Genomic DNA, 22,437 nt, shown 5'->3' with positions numbered 1-22,437 from the left:
CCATGATTACAATAAGTCTGTGGTAATATGGTATAAGTCACCACTGCCATCACAGAAAGGGAATGAATCACAATGACAGAAAGACTCGGTTTGAAGGAGATCCTTAATAATTTATGATGACTTTACTGCAGTAACTATGTAATTTCTTTTCCGTTAACATGGTTAAATTGTGTAAGGACCTACACTACAATTGAACGTTTCGAAGCTCAAGGCTGCATTTATCTGATCAAAAATACAGTGATGTTGTGTAATATTAAAATAACTGCTTTCTATGTGAACATATTTTAAAATATAATTCATTTCTGTGATGCACAGCTGAATTTTTAGCATCATTACTCCAGTCTTCAGTGTCATATGATCCTTCAGAAATCATTCTAATATGATGATTTGCTGCTCAAGAAACATTTCTGATTATTATCAATGTTGAACACAGTTGTGCTGCTTCATATTTTTGTTAAAACCAGGATAAATTATATATTTCAGGATTCTTTGATGAATAGAAAGTTCAAAACAACAGCATTTTTAAAAATAGATATATTTTGTAACATTATGCATTCACTATCAATTTGTTGTGTGCTTGCTGAATAAAAGGATTCATTTCTAAAATTTTAGTATTAGAGCATCTGCAATATCAATAAATTCGGTTTTAAAAATCTGCATTCAAATGCCAAATTGATCAAATTCTTTCAAAATCCCAATTGATCACATTTTAAACTCCATTATTTCCAAATTTTAAACATTTAAACAACCTGCATTATGATAAGCAACAAAACTAAAAATAACATTTATTATAGTTTTATATATATTATAGTTAACAGTTTATTATGCGTGGTACACAACGAATACACTGCAAACAAAAAATACAAAAATATATATATATATATATATATATATATAGATGTATATAGATATATATATATATAGATGGATAGATAGATAGATAGATTTTTTTTCTTAGTATTTTTAAATATCTAAACATTCTTAACATATTTACTTGAGAAGCAAAAATATTTAAGGTATAAAGTCTTATCTAGTTTTTTGAAATTATGAAAATTAAGTGATTTTATACTTAAAACAAGAAAAACATCAGCCAGTTGGTTCAGAAAAATCTACTTAATTCGAAGGGAAAACAAGTTTTCTTTTTCTTACCCCATTTGGCATGAAGCCACTTAATTTGAATAAATCTTTCAGAAAACAATACTTTATATGTTATGTCATTTTGCTTCTCAAGTAAATGTATATTCATTTAAGAATGTGTGGATATTGTACTGAAAAATAAGACAAAAATACTAAGTAAATTATTTTCAGAAGTGCACTGCCATTGTACTTGTGAGTGAAGTGCTAAACTCAATCCATTTCAATCTGACCTCTCAAACCAGATCAAATGCAAAGTGCAGGAACGATAGGCACAAACAGGAAGGAAGTCACTCCAGCCACAGCCCACCGCCGTCCCTCAGCGCTGACCAGCCAATCACGTGGCAGAATGGCAACCACAGCGTCCGTGTCCGCAACGGCAAAGATTCGGGAGCCAATCACACGGAGGGGGATAAAGGGAACGATGTATGTAGTCTCCTCTATTTTACCTCCAAATCACCCACTATAAATCACTCACTAATAATCCCACACACACACACACACACACACACACACACACCATGTCCAACTGATTCAGTCATATCTGTGTGAGCTGACTCTATATATCTCTTTTCCCTCTTTGGCTCCATTCCGTGAGTTTTTCTGTTCTCAAGCCATTTTTGTGTTTGTTGGGAAGGGGTTTTGTTTTGTCGAGACAGATGTCCATCATTTTCCTTCTGTAAATAATGTCATGCTTTATTTCACGTACAAGCCATGTTGACTTTTTCAGTTCTAGAAAGAGAATGAATAGAAATGTTGAGGATATGTATAAAAGGTTTTTCTTACAGTGGAAACTAAAATGCAACCAATTGTTGAATATGTCCATTTCAAAGACACAAACTGATGGTTATGGCATCTTGCGACGTACAGTACTATTATTTTACATAAAGCATCTATCGCTAATAATTCAGTGGCTGGTGTTGGATAACATCCCATGAAGGAATCATTGGATGTCTCAACCAGATATATAGATATTTTGGTAACACTTTTGCTTCATTTGTTAACATTAGTTAACTAAATTAGTTACCATGAATTAACTATGAACAATGTAAATGGGTGCCGTCAGAACGAGAGTCCAAACAGCTGATAAAAACATCACAATAATCCACAAGTAATCCACAGCACTCCAGTCCATCACTTAATGTTGGGAGAAGACAAAAGCTGCTTGTTTGTAAGAAACAAATCCATCATTAAGATGTTTTTAACTTTGAACTGTTGCTTCTGGTTAAAATACAAGTCCATAATCCATAATAACGCTTCCTCCAGTAGAAAAAGTCCATCTCCTGTTGTCTCTCACATCAAAATCCATCCATATATTTGTTTAGAGCTGTTTTGGCTTGTAAACAGTGCTTGATCTGTACAGATTTCTCTCCTGATTCAGACCAGACCACTTTTCACTGGAGGAAACGTTATTATGGCGAGAGGACTTGCATTTTAGCCAGAAGCAACAGTTCGAAATTAAAAACGTCTTAATGATGGATTTGTTTACAAACACACAGCTTTTCTCTTCTCCCAACCTTAACTGATGGACTGGAGTGGTGTGGATTACTTGTGGATTATTGTGATGTTTTTATCAGCTGTTTGGACTCTCATTTTGACGGCACCATTCACTGCAGAAGATCCACTGATGAGCACGTGATGTAATGTTACATTTCTCCAAATCTGATGAAGAAACAAACTCATCTACACCTTGGATGGCCTGAGGGTGAGTATATTTTCATTTATGGGTGAACTATTCCTTTAAGGCACTGTGAACTAACATGAACAAACAATAAATAATTGTATTTCTATAACTAACATTAACAAAAGATTAATAAATGTTCATTGTTAGTTCATGCAACTAATGCATTGACTAATGTTAACGAATGAGGCCTTATTGTGAAGAGTTACTGCCATTTTTTTAAAAATCAGTCTGAGCTTCAGATATAAATCATATAAAAACTCTTTTTGTTTTGTAGGTTTTGCTTATCTTGTACATTTTATTGTATACCACAAAATGTGAGAGCAGTATATTAAAAAGACAGTGAGGAGGAATGAATTGCAGCGATCATCTTTTATATAGAAATAGTGCAACATTAATTGAATTTATGCCGAAAAGAATGACGACATATGACATATGTTACCCTGGAGCACTAAAGCAGTCTTAAGTCTCTGGGGTATATTTGTAGCAACAGCCAAAAATACATTGTATGGGTCAAAATTATCGATTTTTCTTTTATGGCAAAAATTATTAGGATATTAAGTAAAGATCATGTTCCATGAAGATATTTTGTAAATTTCCCACTGTAAATATATCAAAACGTAATTTTTGATTAGTAATATGCATTGCTAAGAACTTCAATTGGACACATTTAAGGATGATTTTCTCAATATTTAGATTTTTTTTACACCCTCAGATTCCAGATTTTCAAATAGTTGTATCTCGGCTAAATATTGTCCTTCTAACAAACCATACATCAATGGAAAGCTTATTTATTCAGGTTTTGGATGATGTATAAATCTCAATTTTGAAAAATTGACACTTAAGGCTGGTTTTGTGCTCCAGAGTCACATATTTTATATGTATTCATACAGTCACATAGTGTCTAATACACACACAAGAATTGTTATTTATCTAATCTTTGACCTGCGTTCGGAGAGACTCTTGTTCAGATATCTGGTCACACTTACTATATCTAGGATGGTTTGCATGCAGTTTTTCAGAAATTCTCATGCTCTCTCTCTCTCTTTCCTTTCATTTGCTCAATCCATCCCTCTGTTTTGTTGATTTCTTGACCACTATGAATTCACATGATCTCTTCCCACAAATAAATGCCCAAACTTTTCTGTCTTGTTTGTGTAAAAAGCACTCATATGATTTGGAACTGGACCGAGTAGATTAAATGGGTATGTCTACTAGTTTTTCTTGTCAATACAGTTGAAACTCTCATTTTCTGCTCAGTTTTACTGTAGCCACCCTTTTCCAGGTGTTCAAAGAGCCGGTGATCTGTGACCTGCAATCAGATCGGCCCTTATTATTGATCATTTCTTTAATGTAAGGTGAAGAACTGTTAATCAAGAGAGGTGTCATCAGACGCTTTTAGCCAATCAGCTGACATTCCTGGTTCTGCTGAGAGGATGAATGAGTCTCAATGTTACAATCACAGATAAGAAATATGTGGAGGCTGCATTTGGCGGATCAGGATTCATCATTAGCACTGCCATCTTGGAAAAGTCAATGGATTGAAATATAATATTGTCCTTTATAAAAAGTTTATTGTATTCTTCAGTTTATGGAGTGTGTTTCAGATTAGGAATTTTAACTGAATTGATTTTAGTTAAGTATTTTAGAACAATATTGACTGTTTTGTTCTATTTCACCAAAGAAAATAGTTCCAAACAAAGAACAGAACAGAAATATTGCGCATTCTCCGAGCAACACTGTGTTTTTGTTACTGAATGGTTCTGCCAACTCAATAACCAACATGCAGATAGCGGAGGCATAAACAAATAAGCAACATGCAGATTTGAGTATGTAAAAGCTGAGAGAACACTGATTTAAATATTGATAATATTTTGTTTTCTTTTTAACATTAAACACATTAAATATTACATACATGTATGTAACATAACATGTATTTCAATCACAGGTTTGGTCTTAAATGTCACATAAGTCTTCAATTTAACTTGCTCTGAAATACGTTTTTAGATATAATGTTTTTTCTGTGGCTAGATTTGTTATTATATCCAAAAACAATATATTTGTTAATTTTATTTATTTATGTAACTTCAAGCAGTCAGAGCTCAATGATGATAACTGTATAATTTACAAGAGTGTTTTAGCAATAAAAACAGTAAGCAGAATTGTATGGCGATTTATAACTTATTATTTAGATTTTGTGAAAATGTGCGCGTTTATTCATATCGACCTTTCCAATATGGTACAAATGCTGATGAATTGTGGTCATTAGAGCAGTTGCTAATTTGATGATGCTTTTAAATACCAATATTCAATAATCCTGCAACATTCCCCCTCCAAAGTCAACATACCAAATACAAAAAAAGAAAAGAAAGTGTGCCTGTTAATGCAGCATCTGTATCTGTGATCACAACAGGCTATAGATTCATGAATTCTCTCTTGGGTAACGGCTGACAAACCTCCACTGACAAGAGCTGGTTCAGTGCCACTGGTGATTTCAGACGGTTTTCACTGACATTGGTTTCCAATGCTCACTTTTCACTAGCACTTGATATATAGATAAATATACATTCTTATAGAGTAACTAGGTGTTTGTTTCCTTCCTGTCAACATTTGAGTGGTCTAATGTACGTCTAGATGTTTGACAGGGACAAACGGACGCTCTGTAAACATTAGCCGACAGCAAACTACACTAACTAGGGTCATATAGTAAAGTTGTTACACTAAAAGGGACCCAAGCCATTTGGATTCTCCTCCTAAATGAATGTGGCATCTTTGCATCCTTTGTGAAAGACTTTTGACAATAAACTACTTTTAGATTTAGCAACTGCCAACAAACGAGCACTAAATTCTCATTGCGCAGACCGATCGATAACGATACGGCTTAACGAACGTGACTGGGGTCCCTTTGAGATGTTAGTCGTCCATCCTAGAAGTGACCACCCTCCACCCAACACCCCTCTCCCTTCACCCGTTCATCTGTGCTGTCCGTTGTCCCGACATGCTTTCTCTTTTCCCTTTAAACCATATCGCGCATGCATGGCCATCGATATTTACGTTCCTTCTAGCAGATTGGATTTGTTGAGATTTTGTCGCACCCTAACGCTCCTTAACGTACGATAGAATGTGGCTGCACGTGTCCAAGCGAAAAAGACAGCAATTCATGTAGATTGCTTTGGGAGTTTCTTATTTCTGATTCATTTTGTTTGGGTTCTTTGTCGTTTTTGATTTTTCCTTTTGTATGTCCACTCTTTTTTTGTTTTGTTTTGCTTCGTTTTGTTGGAATTGTCTCCTTTAGTCTGTGGATCAATTATCTTAGCCTGGATACTAAAAGAATTCATTGTCTTTTTCCCATTTCGCTGCGGAGAATTTTCCTTTCTCTTTTGTTTTTCCTTTTTCTTCCTTTGTTTTGTTGATATTGCATACGTGTCACTGATTGAAGCGGAAGGTAGGTAACGCTCTGCCTACGCACGTGGAGAATGTGACAAGCACCCTAGCTTGACATCAGTGTCTCTCTCTCTTTTTCTCTTTGTTTATCTGAGGAAAACCAAAGGTTGGCGGGTTGTTTTTCATTGTTTTCCTTTTAGAACTGTTTGCTCTATTTTCATTCTTTTTTGTTTCAGTCTGAAATCTACCTTTGCTTCCATGCTTCAGTCTTCAGTACACTACCCTCCCCACAGGTCCATCTCTTGTCTGCGTTTTATTTTTATTTTTATTTTTTTCGGTATAAAGCATTTCCTGTCTGTGCTGCATTCCTTTTGTCTTTGGTGAAATGGTACATGTCATATTATTTGGTCACTTTCCCTCCTTTTTATTTGTGGTATACACAAGGGCTGTTTCTGAAGTATCTGGGGTTTACGTTCAGCTGTTTTTTTTTTTGTTTTTGTTTTTTATATTATTAGTTGTTTTTTTTGTTTGTTTCGTTAAGTTAATGTTTGAGGTCGATCAGAAATTCTTGCCTTCCGATGGTAATAAAAAGAAATAGATGGATGAGTAGTTTAACACATTGACATTGCTTTGCTCCGTATAATATTTTAGCCTTAATTTTCAATTCTGCTGCTAAAGATGTGCTGTACAGAATTTTGTAGGTCCATCACCCAAATTAAAATGAAAAAACATTCACAAGACACTGAAAGCACAAGAGTACTAATAGGTTTTTAAAAAACCCTAACACTGTAGTCGCTGTTCTGATAGATAATGGCAATTAATTCCATAAATTGGTCTCAGCTGCAAAGTCTTTTTTAAAACTTTTTTAAAAACCACATGACATCCAAATTAAAGTGAATTTGAGCTGATCCATACACTGAAAACAATTTGGTGTAGAAACAATTTTAACTCGGATATTGCTAGTGAATTTCACAACTAGCAGGTAACATATTAAATTGAATGTGAAATTTTGATCAGATCATATTACACCCCAAAATCAAAAAGAAAATGAAATGAACAAATAAATATGTTTTTATATATAAATATATAATTGCTGTCAAACAATTAATTGCGATTAATGGCATCCAAATTTAAAAGTTTTTGTTTACGTAATATATGTGTATGTACGGTGTATATTTATTATGTATATATATATAAAAGTACACACATACAGTATATATTTTGAAAATAGTTTCATGTGTTTACATGTATATATTTATATTCATATAATTTATATTATATCTAAATATATTTAATATATTAACATTACATATTTTTCTAAAATATACATAATAAATATACACAGTACACACACATATATTTTTTGAACAAAAACTTTTATTTTGGCTGCAATTAATCATTTGACAGCACTAATATATATAATATATATATATATATATATATATATATATATATATATATATATATATATATATATATATATATATATATATATATGCAATGTATTTTCAACAATTTATTTTATATTACATCCATCCATCCATCCATTCATCTCTCCATTTTCCACTACTTATCCGGGACCGGGTTGCAGTGGCAACAGGCTGAGTAATGCCTAGATAACACGATTTGCAAGTTAACAGGTCAGGCTGTGATCGGGGGAAAATCAGCGGGTGATCAGTGTTCGGCAATCTATAAATGTGAAGTACTCAATGGCGCATTAAAGAGCCTCACGGATGCACAGCCAATGCCTCTCCTCAAAGTCATGTAGTATGGACAGCACAGTGATCTGCCGATGTTTTAAGTCATGTAGTGTGAACTAGGCTTAAGGACACCCAAACATCCTTTTCCCTGGTCACTTCCTCCAGCTCATCCTGTGGGATCCCAAGGCATTCCCAGTCCAGCTGAGAGATATAATCCCTACAGCTTGTCCTGGGTCGCCCTGGGGTCTCTTCCCAGATCACCAGAAGGCATCTGAACTACCTCAACTGGCTCCTATCAACGCAAAGGAGCAGCGGCTCTTCCCTGTCCCGCAGGGTTAGCCCAGACCCCCTCAGGAGACAACTCAATTCAGCCGCTTGTACTCTTTACTGGTACTCTCCCATAGGCTTTCCCAGGCAGGCTGAGAAGTGTGATTCCTCTATAATTGGAACACACCCTCTGGTCCCATTTTTAAAATTGCCAGGCACTGTCCCAGATTCCCACACGATGTTGAACAACCAAGACAGCCCAACTTCATCCAGGGCCTTCAGCTTCTTGGGGCGAATCTCGTCCACCCCGGGCGCCTTGCCACAGTTTTTGCTTTCCTGACCACTGTGGCTGCGGTCCTTCTAGTCTGCCAATAAACGTCAGTAGAATTGGGAGACCCACAATCAACCAGACCCAAAAGGCCTCCTTCTTCTGCCTGATGGCCTTCCTCTCCACCAGCGTGATCTTGGTTTGCTTCTGCAACAGGCTCACAGCTCACACCAGCCGCTTCCACAATGGAGGCTTTGAACAGGGTCCATTTGGTGGTCATGTCGGGAGTTAGGAAAAGCTTCTCCGAAGGGGGAGTTGAAAGTGTTCCAGACAGGATCCTCCGTGAGACATTCCCAGTTAACCCTCACTATTTGTTTGGGTTTCCCAGGTTTCTCCGGAAGCCTCCCCCACCATCTTATCCAACTCACCACCAGGTGGTGCTCAGTTAACAGCTGTGCTCCACTCTTTACCCGAGTGTCCCGGACATACAGCCACAGGTTCAATGATGCAACTACGAAGTTGATCAAAGGCTTTTGGCCTGAGGTGGTCTGATACCAAGTACACTTATGAGCCACCTTATGTCCGAACTTGGTGTTCACAAGGAGATGACTCCATGAACCTGGCCAACAGGCACTCGCCTGCAAACCCCCGGTGTCCCTTTTCCGGTCAGGGTCTCACTATCCTGACTCCTGTGTACCATCTGACCTGGTACCAGCTTGCCTAGGGAGACTCTACCAGGAGCCTTAGCTCCAGACAACACAGCTCCCAGGGACACTGAGGCACTCAAAGCCCTCCACCACGTTAAGGTGGTGATCCAAGGAGGGGTATATATTACACACACACACACACACACACACACACACACACACAAACACACACACACACACACACACACACACATATATACATATATATATATATATATATATCGTTTTATATATATATAGATATATATATAAATATATGTATATATATTACATATTATTATATTATGTATTTTTATATCATATTTATGTGTGTGTGTGTGTGTGCACGTATATATATAGTGACATTATTAGTGAACTGTAAATATAAATTGTATAATAATAAAATATATTATATTACTAAAATTAAAATAATTTATTCCTACCATTATGCATATATAATATATATTTTTTTATTTATCTGTCTATTTTGCATTACAGTAAAGGAGGTTTGAGGTACAGTATACTTATTTTCCTAATTAAAAATTTATTATGCAAAATAGTATTTTTGTTTTTGCATTGAAGAAAATAACATGTTGGCATAAAATGCACTTATATTCTCAAAAAAAAAATAAAAAAAAAAATTAATTGTCTAAAAAAACAGGCCAAATATGATTTATTGTTCGTTATCTTTGGTTATGGGGTGCATTATGACTATTAAAGTATCCTCAGTACTGTATGTGCTACTGCAACTTTCTGTTTTAACAAGAAATGCATGACGCAGAAAACAACAGCTTGTTGAGCCATTTCATGGGTTCTTTAATTCAACTGATGGATAACCCATGATACACGTTCACTTAAAGGTTTTCACTCAGAAACTGGTGAAACCAGAGCATCCGTTCATACCACACTACATTAAAACCACACTGAAGAGTGAGTCGCTGTTAAAATGCAAACTGTTGGGGGTCCAGCCCACACACTGTAAGATCCGTTTGAATTTGATTTGTTTTGTGTGTCTTTTTCTCTCTTTGGTTTGATTTTCATGCATTGTTTCATACTCACTATCCAGGGAAGGGTGTTGTGTCTTTTTCTCTTGCATTTTGTGAATCTAATGATGCACTTATGTTGCCCCACTTTTCCCTTCTCTTCATACCTTACCTACTAAAGGAGGGAATACCACTTTATTGGTAAGTGGATGTTAACCAAAAGGGAGTTGAAAAACAGAATAACCTTTTAAAAAAGCTTTTTAAACAGGAAATGGGTCGCTGTTCACTTCTCAGCAACTGTCTGCAGGACAAAACAAATCTACAAGCAAGTTCTATTGAGTAGAGGACCAATTGTTTTCTAATTCGATTGAATCTATTCTTGTGACTCTTTATTTCGTTCCTTCCATTTCTGTGATGTTCCGTCAAGTTGTCTTTTTTTTATTTTCTAGTTTTATTTTTCACCTTTTTTTGTTTGTAGCTCTTTCTGAAATTGAAAAAGTCCTCTTTCTCTTCTACTGTATATTCTCCAGTCTCTGTCGCTCTTTATATTCTCTCTAAACTTTTTTTCTTTCAGAGTTACGCATATTTTCCCTCTCTCACTTTCTTTGTTTCGATTTTCTTTCGGGACTATTCTTTTCAAATCATTATGGTTTTGCATGCCGAGTATTGCATGCGCTGTACAATAGAGGACTGTCTATAAGCCAGAGAACAATCCTAGCACTTTCTTTTAGATATTTTTTTGCCAAGTACACGATAACGCTCTTCCACCCAGGAGGAAAAAGATTCTAATTTCACTGTTCTCTTTCTGTTTTTTTTTTTTTTTTCACATTTATTTCTTTTTTTTCCTTTGGTTTGTTGGTTATAATTCATCTACAGACTACGATCTCTGGCTCCGTCTCCCTCGAGCGCGCAGACGCATGTGTCGCCTCATCTAAGATGTGCTAAACACCACGCCGACCATCCCAAGAGCCCCGGAGGACCAGCGGCGCAGATGGGAGAGGACGGCAGCGCAGACGACAGCAAACCGCTCTCAGAGTCGTTGAGGAGACGCGGCGGGAGGCCAAGGGTTCGAGAGAAGACGTCGCACTCACCGGCGCACAGCAGTGACACTGAGCCACACACAAAAACCAAGAATCAGAAGAAGTAAGAACATTAACATTTATAGTTTATACAGATGTTTACACTAACGGTCAGAAGTTATATGAAGTTTTTGAAAGAAGTCTCTTCTGCTCACCAAGGCTTTATTTGATCTAAAATACAGTAAAAAAATGTGAAATAATATTAAAATTTTAAATAACTGTCTTCTATTAGAAAATATTTTAAAGTGTAATTTATATCTGCGATCAAAGCTGTATTTTCAGCATCATTACTCCAGTCTTCAGTGTCACATGATCTTCAGAAATCATTCTAATATGATGATTTGAGATTGAGATACCGATATACTGTAGATCATCATTCTAAAGTTTAGGGTAGAGTATTTTTTTTTTTTAAAGAAATTAACACTTTTATTCAAAAGGATGGATTAAACTGATCAAAAGTGACGGTAAAGTTTATATTTCTATTTCAAATAAATGCTGTTATTTTTTTTTTCTATTCATCAAAGAATCCTTAAATATGTCAGTTTCCACAAAAATATTAAATATTTAATGTTTTCAAAATTAAATCACCAATAATAATTTATATTAACTTTACAGCAAATCAGCATATTACTGTAGAATGATTTCTGAAGGATCATGTGACACTGAAGACTGGAGTAATGATGCTGAAAATAAAGCTATAATCACAGGAATAAATTACAATTTTAAATATATTCAAATAGAAAACAGTTATTGTAACTTGTAATAATATTTTTAAATTTTTGCTGTATTTTTGATTAAATAAATAGAGCCTTAGTGAGCAGAAGAGAGCTCTTTATAAAAAAAAATATTTATTTATTTATTTTAAATATTATTCCAATCTTATGACCAGAAGTGTATATAACACAAATATGTATTTTAACGAATTTTTTTGCACATTTCTGTGTAATACTGCATATAATACAATTCATTATTATTTTATGACTTCAGTGGTACATTAAGCATGCAGTTATGACAACTGTCGAGTAAGTAATATTCCGTTCACACTGAAGTTACAGAAATCAGAAACACATCCCATTTATTTCCATATTAGAAAGTGGCCCAGATCATAATGGAAAATTGCTTATTAAATGTGATTTTTAATCAAATTGTTATTTGAAAAACAGGGTCACACTCCGCTTTTGCTTGAATGTAGCTGTGCAAAGATTTGCCAAAGTATTTAACAAACAAAGTCTTCAATCAAAAGTCTCAACACGGACTCAAATATTTTTTGTCAAATGATCTGAACTGCTCAACGTTAATTTTATAGCTCTTTACACTTGCTATATGTCAGTTTGGGTAAGTTTAGGAGAAACATCTACAGTAAATCCCTAAATAAACCAAAAACTGAGATCTCTTTAAAGCCTCGTGAGTGATGAAAATCAAGCATATCAAGCTGTACATTCTCACACAGAAGGAAAGCGTGTCATTCGTCTAAGCGGCACCACCGCGGACGCGGACAGAATCGCCACCGGAGCTCCTCTGTGTCACCGGGTCGGCACAAACACACGTCCAAGAAGAAGAAGGGCAAGAGTCACGGGACGGCCCGGCAGCGCAGCAGCTCCTGGAGCAGCGGCGGATCATCTTCACGAGCTCATTCTAGAGAACACGGATCCAGCAAGAACAAATCACCACACGCCCGACAGAACAACTCCAGGTACACACATCATACAGGACAAAGGTTTTACTACTCAATAAAAAATCAATCTCATCAATAATGAAAAAAAATTAACATACTTTAACAAAAACACAATTCACTGCACTCACTATTTTTGCATTGTTTTCCAGTACAAAAATCTTAACATTCTTTAGTCAAGACACATTTGCTTTACAAGCAAAATGATAAGATATATATAAAAAAACTTAAAATAAAAATAAAAAAAATTAAGTGAATTTTGCTTAAAACAAGAAAGAGGTCAGAAAAAGTTTTCCCTTTGAATTAACTTTTTTTTCTGACCTCATTGGCAGATAAACGCACTTCACGTATATTTCTCAGAACACAGAAATGATCAAAATTAAGTGAGATTTTATGTAAAACAAGAAAAAAAAAAAAAAAAGATCAAATAAAAAAATAAAAAATAATCCCCCTTTCACTTAAATTTAAATTTAACTCAATCTAATATTAATATTTTTTTCTTTTTAAAAATAAACAACAAAATTAAAAATAATAATTTTTGCTTATAAGAAGAAATATGTGTCAGTGAGGTCAGAAACTTAATTCAAGTGGAAAACAAGATTTTTTTTTCTGACCTCATTGGCAGATATTGTTTAATTGGCAATATTGTGGAAAACAACAAATATTGATTTTTTTTTTTTTTTTTTTTTTTTTGTCTCAAAAATTAGGGCAGATCTTGTTTTAATAAGTTTATAATTGATTTATATTTTTTTTTGTTAGATTTTTTAATTTTGATTAGATTTTTTAGAAAACCAAAAATGTTTAAAACAAAAATGTTGAAGAAGAAAAAATTTTTGTCTGACCTGACCCCAATAGCCAATATTTTTACTTTCTGCATAAACTCACTTAATTTTGATAGATTTTTCAGAAAACAAGACTTGATATCTTAAATAATTTGCTTGTAAAGTAAATGCATTTTGATTTAAGTATTTTTAGATATCTTTCATTGGAAAACAAGACAAAAATACTAAATACACTCATAAACCTCAATACATTTAATGCTTAAAATTACAACAATACAGTCCCTAAATGAAATGAAAGTCAGATGCACCTCAAGCGATCTTCCTGCAGTCTTCATCAAATAAATCCAGTCATCTGAAGGACAGCATGACACAGACACACACGTGCCGTTCTCACGCTGTCGAGGCCAGATCTACTCAATCCCAGCATGCTTTGTGTCCGTCTGTCTGCAGGGAGAGAGACAGTCCTCATCACTCGGATGCAGAACGAGCTCGCCGCCGCTCGCGCAGCTATTCTCCGATCCGCAAGAGGCGGAGAGACTCGCCCAGCTTTATGGAAGCCCGCAGGATCACCAGGTAAATGCATGTCTGTAGGTTTCCTCCCTTCTGTTTTAGCTGCAGTAATTGTCATGTCTGACTGCAGGTTGCTTCTGCTGGTAAACATCATAACTACACCATCTAACAGCAAATTTCTCCTTCTTCAACTGTAGATGTCATAACTACACCATCAACAGCAAATCAAAAGTTTTATGAAATGGATTTTTATTTCCCTGTCTCCTATTTTAATATTTTTGATATACGATTCGTTTTTGCTAATATTTTGAACTGTTTTTGTTATATTCCCTTTGATTTTATTTTTAGATTTTCTGTTTTAATTTTAATTTTAAAGTTTCAGTAATTTTGTTTTGTTTTTGTAATTTCAGTTTTTATGTTTCTAAGTTTTATTAATTTGTTGTAGTTTATTTAGGTGTAGTTATTTTACTACATCAGCACTGAAAAAAAATTCAGACCTCTCCAACTCAAATTTTTCTATTGACTGATCACATCTAAATTTTTCAATTGGCCTAATTGAATTTATAAAATTAAATTCACACTTATTCTGTTTGGACAATTGAAAAATTTAGATGTGATCAGTCAATAGAAAAATTTCAGTTGGAGAGATCTGAATTTTTTTTACAGTGAAGTTAAACTAAATGAAAATGAAAAATGCCTTGACAACAAAATGAAATAAAATAAGTAAATTTTTAAAAATATTTTATATAAGTTAATGTTTATTTTATTTCAAGTAACATTTTTTTAAATGGTTTTAGTTTTAGTCAGATATATATGCGCCGGATATTATTTATTTTTATAGGCATAAACCTTATAATCCATTACAACTCAAACTGAGGTTAAGAAATAAGAACATTTTCTCTTTAGTGTGTGTGGAATCCATAGCAAATAAATGCATGGATATTATTTATATACTATTATAGTATTTATTAAAATTTTGAATTTATTTTATTTATTTTTATATTTTCATTTTAGTTTTAGTAATTTTGTTTATTTAAAAAATAAATTAAATATTAGGGTTTTTTTATTATTATTATTTTAGTCATCTATGTACTTAAACGCATTACTTACTTTTACCTTAGGTGCCAGTGCAACATTGCTCTTAGAGTTTTTTCATTTTAAGGTTTTGACCAAATCAATTGATTTTATTTTATTTCAGCTTTATTTCAATTCCCAAAACGGTTAAATGGTTTTAATTTTAGTTAATGACGACACTGGCATTGTTAATACAAATTAAAGAAACACTGACACCTACAGGCCAGTTAGTGTAATGCAGGATTTCTGCACTCATGTGTTGTCAATTATAGCAACTAATTTTAGCACTATACTACAAAAAAATACATCTGGCTTTGATCTACATTGAGGTCCACATTGAGGTTCTCTTGACTAGTCCTCATTTTCCTTAAATTACAATTTTCAGGTTTCTAAAGTGGACTGTGTACCGGAATGAACGTTCAAAAGCATTATAAACAGATTTTATTGTACTCATGTAAACAGTTTGTCTTCTCCGCTGAGCTCTGATTGGTCAGGATTTGAACTCACTCTTTCTTATATGAAGGTTTCCTTGATGACCTCACACCAGAATGATGCTGATCTGCCAGCATGGTTACCGCGGTAACCGTGGCCATGCATCAGGACCCCCCTGGTTTCCTCCTGAAGCAGCTCTCAGCACCCCAAGAGTACAACTATATCTGTGTCTCTTTAGAGTCTGTCTCACTCTCATTCTCTCTGCTTTCGTCGTTCTCACCACTAAAGGAGTTCTTGCAGGCCTCTTCACAGATTAACACTAACAATCCCACACAGTTCACTGACACAGAGATGCTAAGAGCCAGAATGCACTGTGATGAGCTCAGTGAAAACATCCATTCAATATGGCTTACATAGTTCAGTGTCGACAAAACTATATACTTCACTACATTCTGAAAAGCATCGACAAACAGCGTTATTCAAATGAAGCATACATGACAATTAATTCACAACTGACTTGTAGATTTTGATGTTAACATATTGCTATGATTTCAATCTAACTATGTATTTCATTGTTAGATTGAGCTATTTTATTAATGTTTCAGTGTTATTGTATTTTTCGGAATAGTTATATACAAAATTTTTTGTTTTGACAGTCTTATTTTTTTCCTGAGCTTGTAGAAATTAATTCCGGCCACTTCATTATACGAAATAACATACTTTAAAAGAATATACTTAAGTGTGAAAAGAACTAGAGTGTGAACTGAATGTAATTTTTTGGACATTTAATTGCATGTTATTAACAATTGAATGAAAATATATTATAATTTATATTTAATGCATACTTAAGTAGGACTTGAGTAAATCTTTATATGTAATTTCATAATTACTTCTATTGTCTTATATAAAAGTGATAAAAAGTAACTGCAATATTATAGAAGAAATATGTATTATAAAATAAGATTAAAAAATAAAAATCAGATTAAATAAAAGTTTAAAAAAAGTGTACTGCTGAATGTACTGACAAGATAAAAAAAAATATATATTATAACTTTAATATTAAAAAAAATATTTATAAAATTATAAAATCAACTTTAATATTATAAAAAAAAATATTTATTATGTTATAATATAATATTTAAATATTGTTTATATACGATTCGGTTTTGTTAATATTTTGAATTTGATTTTATTTTTAGATTTTCTGTTTTAATTTTAATTTTAAAGTTTCAGTAATTTTGTTTTGTTTTTGTAATTTCAATTAGGTTTTTTAAATAGATTATTTCAAATATAAATATTTTACATAAATATATTTATAATATTATAAAAAATAAGATATTAAAAATGAATAAAGTTTTAGTATGTTAGTCAACACATCAAAATAAACCTACTTCTATGAAGCATCTTTGACAGAAGATTATTGAAACATAATGACGTAAAAGTGTTCTTGTTAACAACCTAAAACAGTCTATGAAGCCTTAAAATACTGCTCACTACTGTAGTGTATGGCATAGATAGAGCGTCTCTGCTAACCTCACAGACACACAGATCCAGCTAACAGCCGAATGTGTGTCTAACATGGTCTGATGTTTCTCACTGGAGACAAAGCCCATGTGTGTATTTACAGTCTGTTTACATGATGATGATGATCTTAACACTCACTAACCAAAGCTGAACCTTTTCCAGACATTTTTTCTTACAGAAACTAATCATGGCTGCAGGACGCTGGCGCTTCCACCACTTTGACCACAACATAATGATACGTTTATTAAAATGCAGACTGAGATTACATTGTTTTGTTGGAATATGTTAAAGCTGAAACCGGCTAGTTTTGTATGATTTTTTAGCTGGTCCAATGTGGTCATAAGCTGGGCTTTTCATACTGAGGTCTGGGAAAAGTTTTGGGAAAAAATAGTGTGAAAAATGTAGATAAATAAATAAATAATAAAAATAAGAATTAATAAATCAGATTAAAAAATTTTATAAAATAACTAAATACATAAATAATTGTAAAAAATCGTCTCAAAAACAAAATATAAGAATAAATATATAATGAAAATAAAATGTAAAAATAAATAAAAATCATATTAAAATAAATTAAAATTAGATTAAAAGGTAAATAAAGAAGTTAATAAATAAATAAATAATTATACTCAAAAACAGTGTACAAAATGTGAAAATAAATATAAAAAAAATGAAATTTAAATAAAAAAGACAAATTAGAAATAAATAAATTAGAAATTAAAATAAAAAAAATTAAATTGAAAATTTGATTAAAATATGTAAATAAATGAGTCAATAAATAATAATTCTAAGTTTACAAAATGAACATAAATAATACAATTAAAATAAATATAACATTGTTTAAAAAGTGTACAAAATGTAAAAATAAATAAATAATGAAATCAGATTAAAATTAACACAATAAATTGATTAAAAAATAAGTGAATGAATAAATAATAAATTTAACAGTACAGTACAGTAATGAGTAGAAACACAACATCATAATGTAACTGTAATAATGTAATATATAAGTATATATATAAAAATAGATAGACTAACTATAGATACCTTTTAAATTTTAAGATGGTCATATTTGGGGGTCTGTAGCATCTAAAAGATGAATGATAATCTGGACAGCCAGCTGGTGAGGGTGAACCTGACCTCGGTCAAGCTAGTAGACTGCACTGGACCAGCAAGAAACTAGCTGCCATGTAAAAACAATGTAAATGCACTAAAGTGACCATAGTTTCTACCTTTAGCAACACTCCAAAATCTAGTTTTGTTCCATATTATGACATATTACATTGCAAACTATGGTCATTTTTATGCAGAATGATGGCACAGTATATATTTCATGCTATTGAGTGGTCAAAGTGGTATTAAAGTGCTGATGTTTTTTATGCTATTATGTGTCTGTATTATATGATCTCCTTCTTCCATCTTTTCCGCAGCGCACGAAAGCGTCCCATCCCATACTACCGGCCGAGCCCGTCCTCTTCCAGCTCGGGCAGCGGCTACAGCAGCTCCAGTCGCAACCGCAGCCGCAGTTTCTACAGCTGCAGCAGCTACAGTCGCAGTCGCAGCCGGAGTCGCTCCAGGAGCCCGAGTCCTGCGCACAGTTACTACAGCCAAAGCAGCTACGACAGCCCCGGATTCTGAGACCCAGTGACGGTACGGAGGGGGAGATGAAAGAAACGTCTCAACCGTACAGGATGCCCACGGCCCCTTTCTACTGCAGGATCTGTGCTGAAGAAAACCACTATATAACGTGCAGGTTTAGTGCAGCAGGTGTCAGGGTTTCCGGCTGGTTATGTGGCAGGATGAACAAACTGAACAAAAATCATGTCAGTGGTGAAGTGGGTAATTGCACTGGATACAAATGATTTTCTTACTCAGTATTTTTTATTAATTTTTTGTTCTCCAGTACAGATAAATGGACCCTGGAGCACAAAACCAATCTTAAGTCTCTGGGGTATATTTGTAGCAATAGCCAAAAATACATTGTATGGGTCAAAATGATAGATTTTTCTTTTATGCCAAAAATCATTAGGATATTAAGTAAAGATCATGTTCCATGAAGATATTTTTTAAATTTCCCACTGTAAATATATTAAAACTTAATTTTTGATTAGAAATATGCATTGCTAAGAACTTCATTTGAACAACTTTAAAGGCGATTTTCTTAATATTTAGATTTTTTTTGCACACTCAGATTTCAGATTTTCAAATAGTTGAATCTCGGCCAAATATTGTCCTCCTAACAAACCACACATCAATGGAGAGATTATTTATTCAGCTTTCAGTTGATGTATAAATCTCAATTTCAAAATATTGACCCTTATGATTGGTTTTGTGGTCCAGGGTCACATATATATTTATTATTAAATCAAAATACAATTAATTGAGAGGGTAAATTGAACAAAATGCAATATTTTTTTATGACAAAATTAACTAAATGAAGTAAGTTTATGCTTAAAACCAGACAAAATATCCGCCAGCGGGGCCAGAAAAATAAACCTAATTTAAGGTGGAAAATTTTTTTTTTCTGACCACACTTCATTTTAAAAAAAAAAAAAAAAAAAAAAAAAAAAACAAACAAACAAAAAACAAACAAACACAAACACACACACACACACAAAAACAAACAAACAAAAAACAAAAAAGTCTTAATATCTTGTGTCATTTAAATTTAATGAAAATTTTGATTAGCAAAAATTTGATCAAATTAATTTAAAAATGTTTACATATTTATACTGGAAATTAAGACAAAAATACTGATGAAGAAAATAATTTTTGCTGTTTATTTGTTTATTTATTTTTTATTTTTTTGTATCTGACTCAAACTTGTTCATATTTAATAATATATTTAATATTTATAATACTATATTCAAGGGAAAATTCAAGGGCAGATTTTTTTTTAATTAACTGATTTGTTTTTTTTTATGTAATTTTCCTTTAAGCAAACATATTTTTTTTGCGGGACTTTCTGTTACAATTATTGTTATTGTTATTATTATTACATTGGTTGCTTATTGTATTTGGTGATGCAGAAATCACACACTTCACCTTTAGCATAGGATTTGTTCAGTCAGAAAATGAAAATCATTATTAATTTTTGGGTGTATCTGACTCAAATCCACTCATTCCATTTTCTATAGTTTAAACAGCATAAATGCATAAATTCAGATGTTTTTGACCTTTCTTTCCACAGTGACATTTAAAATAATAATAGTAATGTTATTACTATAGATACACCTGATCTTAACTACACTGTCTGATCAAACACATCTGATGAGAAATGACACGCAGACGGTCCTGAAGAGTGGATTTGAGTGCAGTGTGAACAAAAGCATTTCAGGAAGTCAGTTGGGAAATAATGGCAAACAATATATTTGATGTTACACAGTAAAACACAGGCAGTGTGTACAGATTAAAATCAGCCGCTTTTGTTTTACTCACCAAGAGTTGCTGACTAAACGTCAAACACTGTAAGACGCTGACACACACACACACACACACACACACACACACTGATGCACAGAGATTCTGATATTGCCAGCATCTTTATATGAAAATGCATTTAAAGTTACACATTGATCATGTCTCTATTTAAAGACTAAAAGGCCTGAAGAACAAAGACGAGATGAGCACTTTTTCCTGAAATTCTTCCACGCTGCAAAAATAACCAAAAAGCTGGGTTAACAATGAGAGACTAATGTGACGGAGACTAAAACCATCTCCAAATCAAGAGACTTTATTCCTCCAGTGACAATTCAGACTCAACATGATGAACGGAAGCAAGAACAAACAATTCGATTTTACAGTAGCTTATGATTTGGGTGAATCTCATAAAGAAATGTACAGGTCATTTAGAAAAAAGCAATTAGATGTTGAACAAATAAATTATCACAAACAGTTGTGACTGTATTTTCATAACAATTAAGTAATATATATATATATATATATATATATATATATATATATATATATCTTACATTTTATATTGGGTTATATTTCTTGTTATATATAATAACAATATAAACCAATATAAGGTACCAATATAATAAGTTATATTAATATATATATATAAATATATAATATATATATATATATATATTTGTACAAATGTTTTTATTTAAAATAATATTAAAATATATATAAATATTATAAGCTACTGACAGTTGAATTAAATTTCAAAATAAATTATATAAGCTACTGATAATGTATAATTATTAATATAGTACTATAATAATAAAAAAAACATGCTTCAAATTATTTTTATTATGCAATTTTTTTTTTTTTTTCTTTTGGGATAAAAAAATGACTGCCAGTTTTTGTGAGATTTTTAATATATATTAGCCTACTGAGAATTGGGTGGTTTAAACGTGTATAATAATAATAATAATCATTATAATAATAAATCTTTATTATGCTTTTTTTTTTAAATGACTGACAGTTTTTGTGAGATTTCCCCATTTAGTAATTAAAAAAACTCATGTTTTTTTAAAGTTGTATTATAACGAGTGTATATCAGGATGTTTCCATTTGAATATTTACACTGCAAGTTTTGGCTGTAAACTATGCACTATATATTCCAAGTTACATAGCGGATTAAATATAAAGGCTTTGTATGTGGAAAAGCTTGGCATGATGCAGAGGAGAGGCTGCGTTTCTGGGTGTCAGTCCTTTACTCTCCGATCTCTTTGGAAGATCCATATCTGATGCACCTATAATGCCAGTCCCTTTGGGAGATGTGATATTTCTTATTATATACAGTATTCCACTTCTATTTTGGCTGTGTTTAGTGCATATAAATAGAGCTCTGTGTTATATAGACACCATGTACAGTTCTGATCTGAACTCTATTGTTTTAAACTCGTCTCTATGTACAGTAGGTGCACTTTCCTGGAACCAGGCTGCAAAAATATACACGCACATGTCTTTTTCAGCATATTTATTCTATTTATTCTGTGACTTATTCATGTGATGCTATTTATTTATTATTTGTTGCATATGTGTTTTGTTATTTATTCATTTTGAAACTGTTTTTATAAGGAGTTGCAAATATTTCTGTTTGCAAAGTACGTTGGAAACACATTTTTGATCGTTTCCAATGATAAGCTTCTGCGTTCTTTAAAGTCAACATGAAATCAGAATCGATTCGATTTACTTTCTTAAAAGATGTTTCTGGTCTCATTTTGAGTGATTCATCAATGCACATTATTCCAAAGATCTTCAATTTTTTTGTACCTGAAACAACTTCAGAAATACATTTTATCTCT

At 32.8% G+C, this 22,437-nt stretch overlaps 1 protein-coding gene across 2 annotated transcripts in view; it reads left to right on the top strand.

Annotated features, from left to right (window-relative positions):
* The window catches only part of LOC109079939 (serine/arginine repetitive matrix protein 3-like), a 78,569-nt gene extending 59,404 nt beyond the window's left edge, over positions 1-19,165 (top strand). Inside the window, exons 10-15 of one of the 2 annotated variants that reach the window (XM_042757278.1) lie at positions 1,375-1,560; positions 4,196-4,197; positions 10,980-11,246; positions 12,633-12,875; positions 14,087-14,209; positions 18,607-19,165. In XM_042757278.1, the coding sequence (XP_042613212.1) occupies positions 1,375-1,560; positions 4,196-4,197; positions 10,980-11,246; positions 12,633-12,875; positions 14,087-14,209; positions 18,607-18,814 (1,029 nt within the window). In that variant the 3' untranslated portion in view covers positions 18,815-19,165. The remainder of the gene's footprint in view (positions 1-1,374; positions 1,561-4,195; positions 4,198-10,979; positions 11,247-12,632; positions 12,876-14,086; positions 14,210-18,606) is intronic. The other variant, XM_042757277.1, reaches the window with a different exon arrangement.
* The last annotated feature ends 3,272 nt before the right edge of the window (positions 19,166-22,437 follow it).

Source organism: Cyprinus carpio, chromosome A5 (genome assembly GCF_018340385.1).
Source record: "Cyprinus carpio isolate SPL01 chromosome A5, ASM1834038v1, whole genome shotgun sequence".
In the NCBI taxonomy this organism is placed as follows: domain Eukaryota; kingdom Metazoa; phylum Chordata; class Actinopteri; order Cypriniformes; family Cyprinidae; genus Cyprinus; species Cyprinus carpio.
Note: the sequence above shows the minus strand (reverse complement) of the source record. Positions and strands in the feature narration are given on the sequence as shown.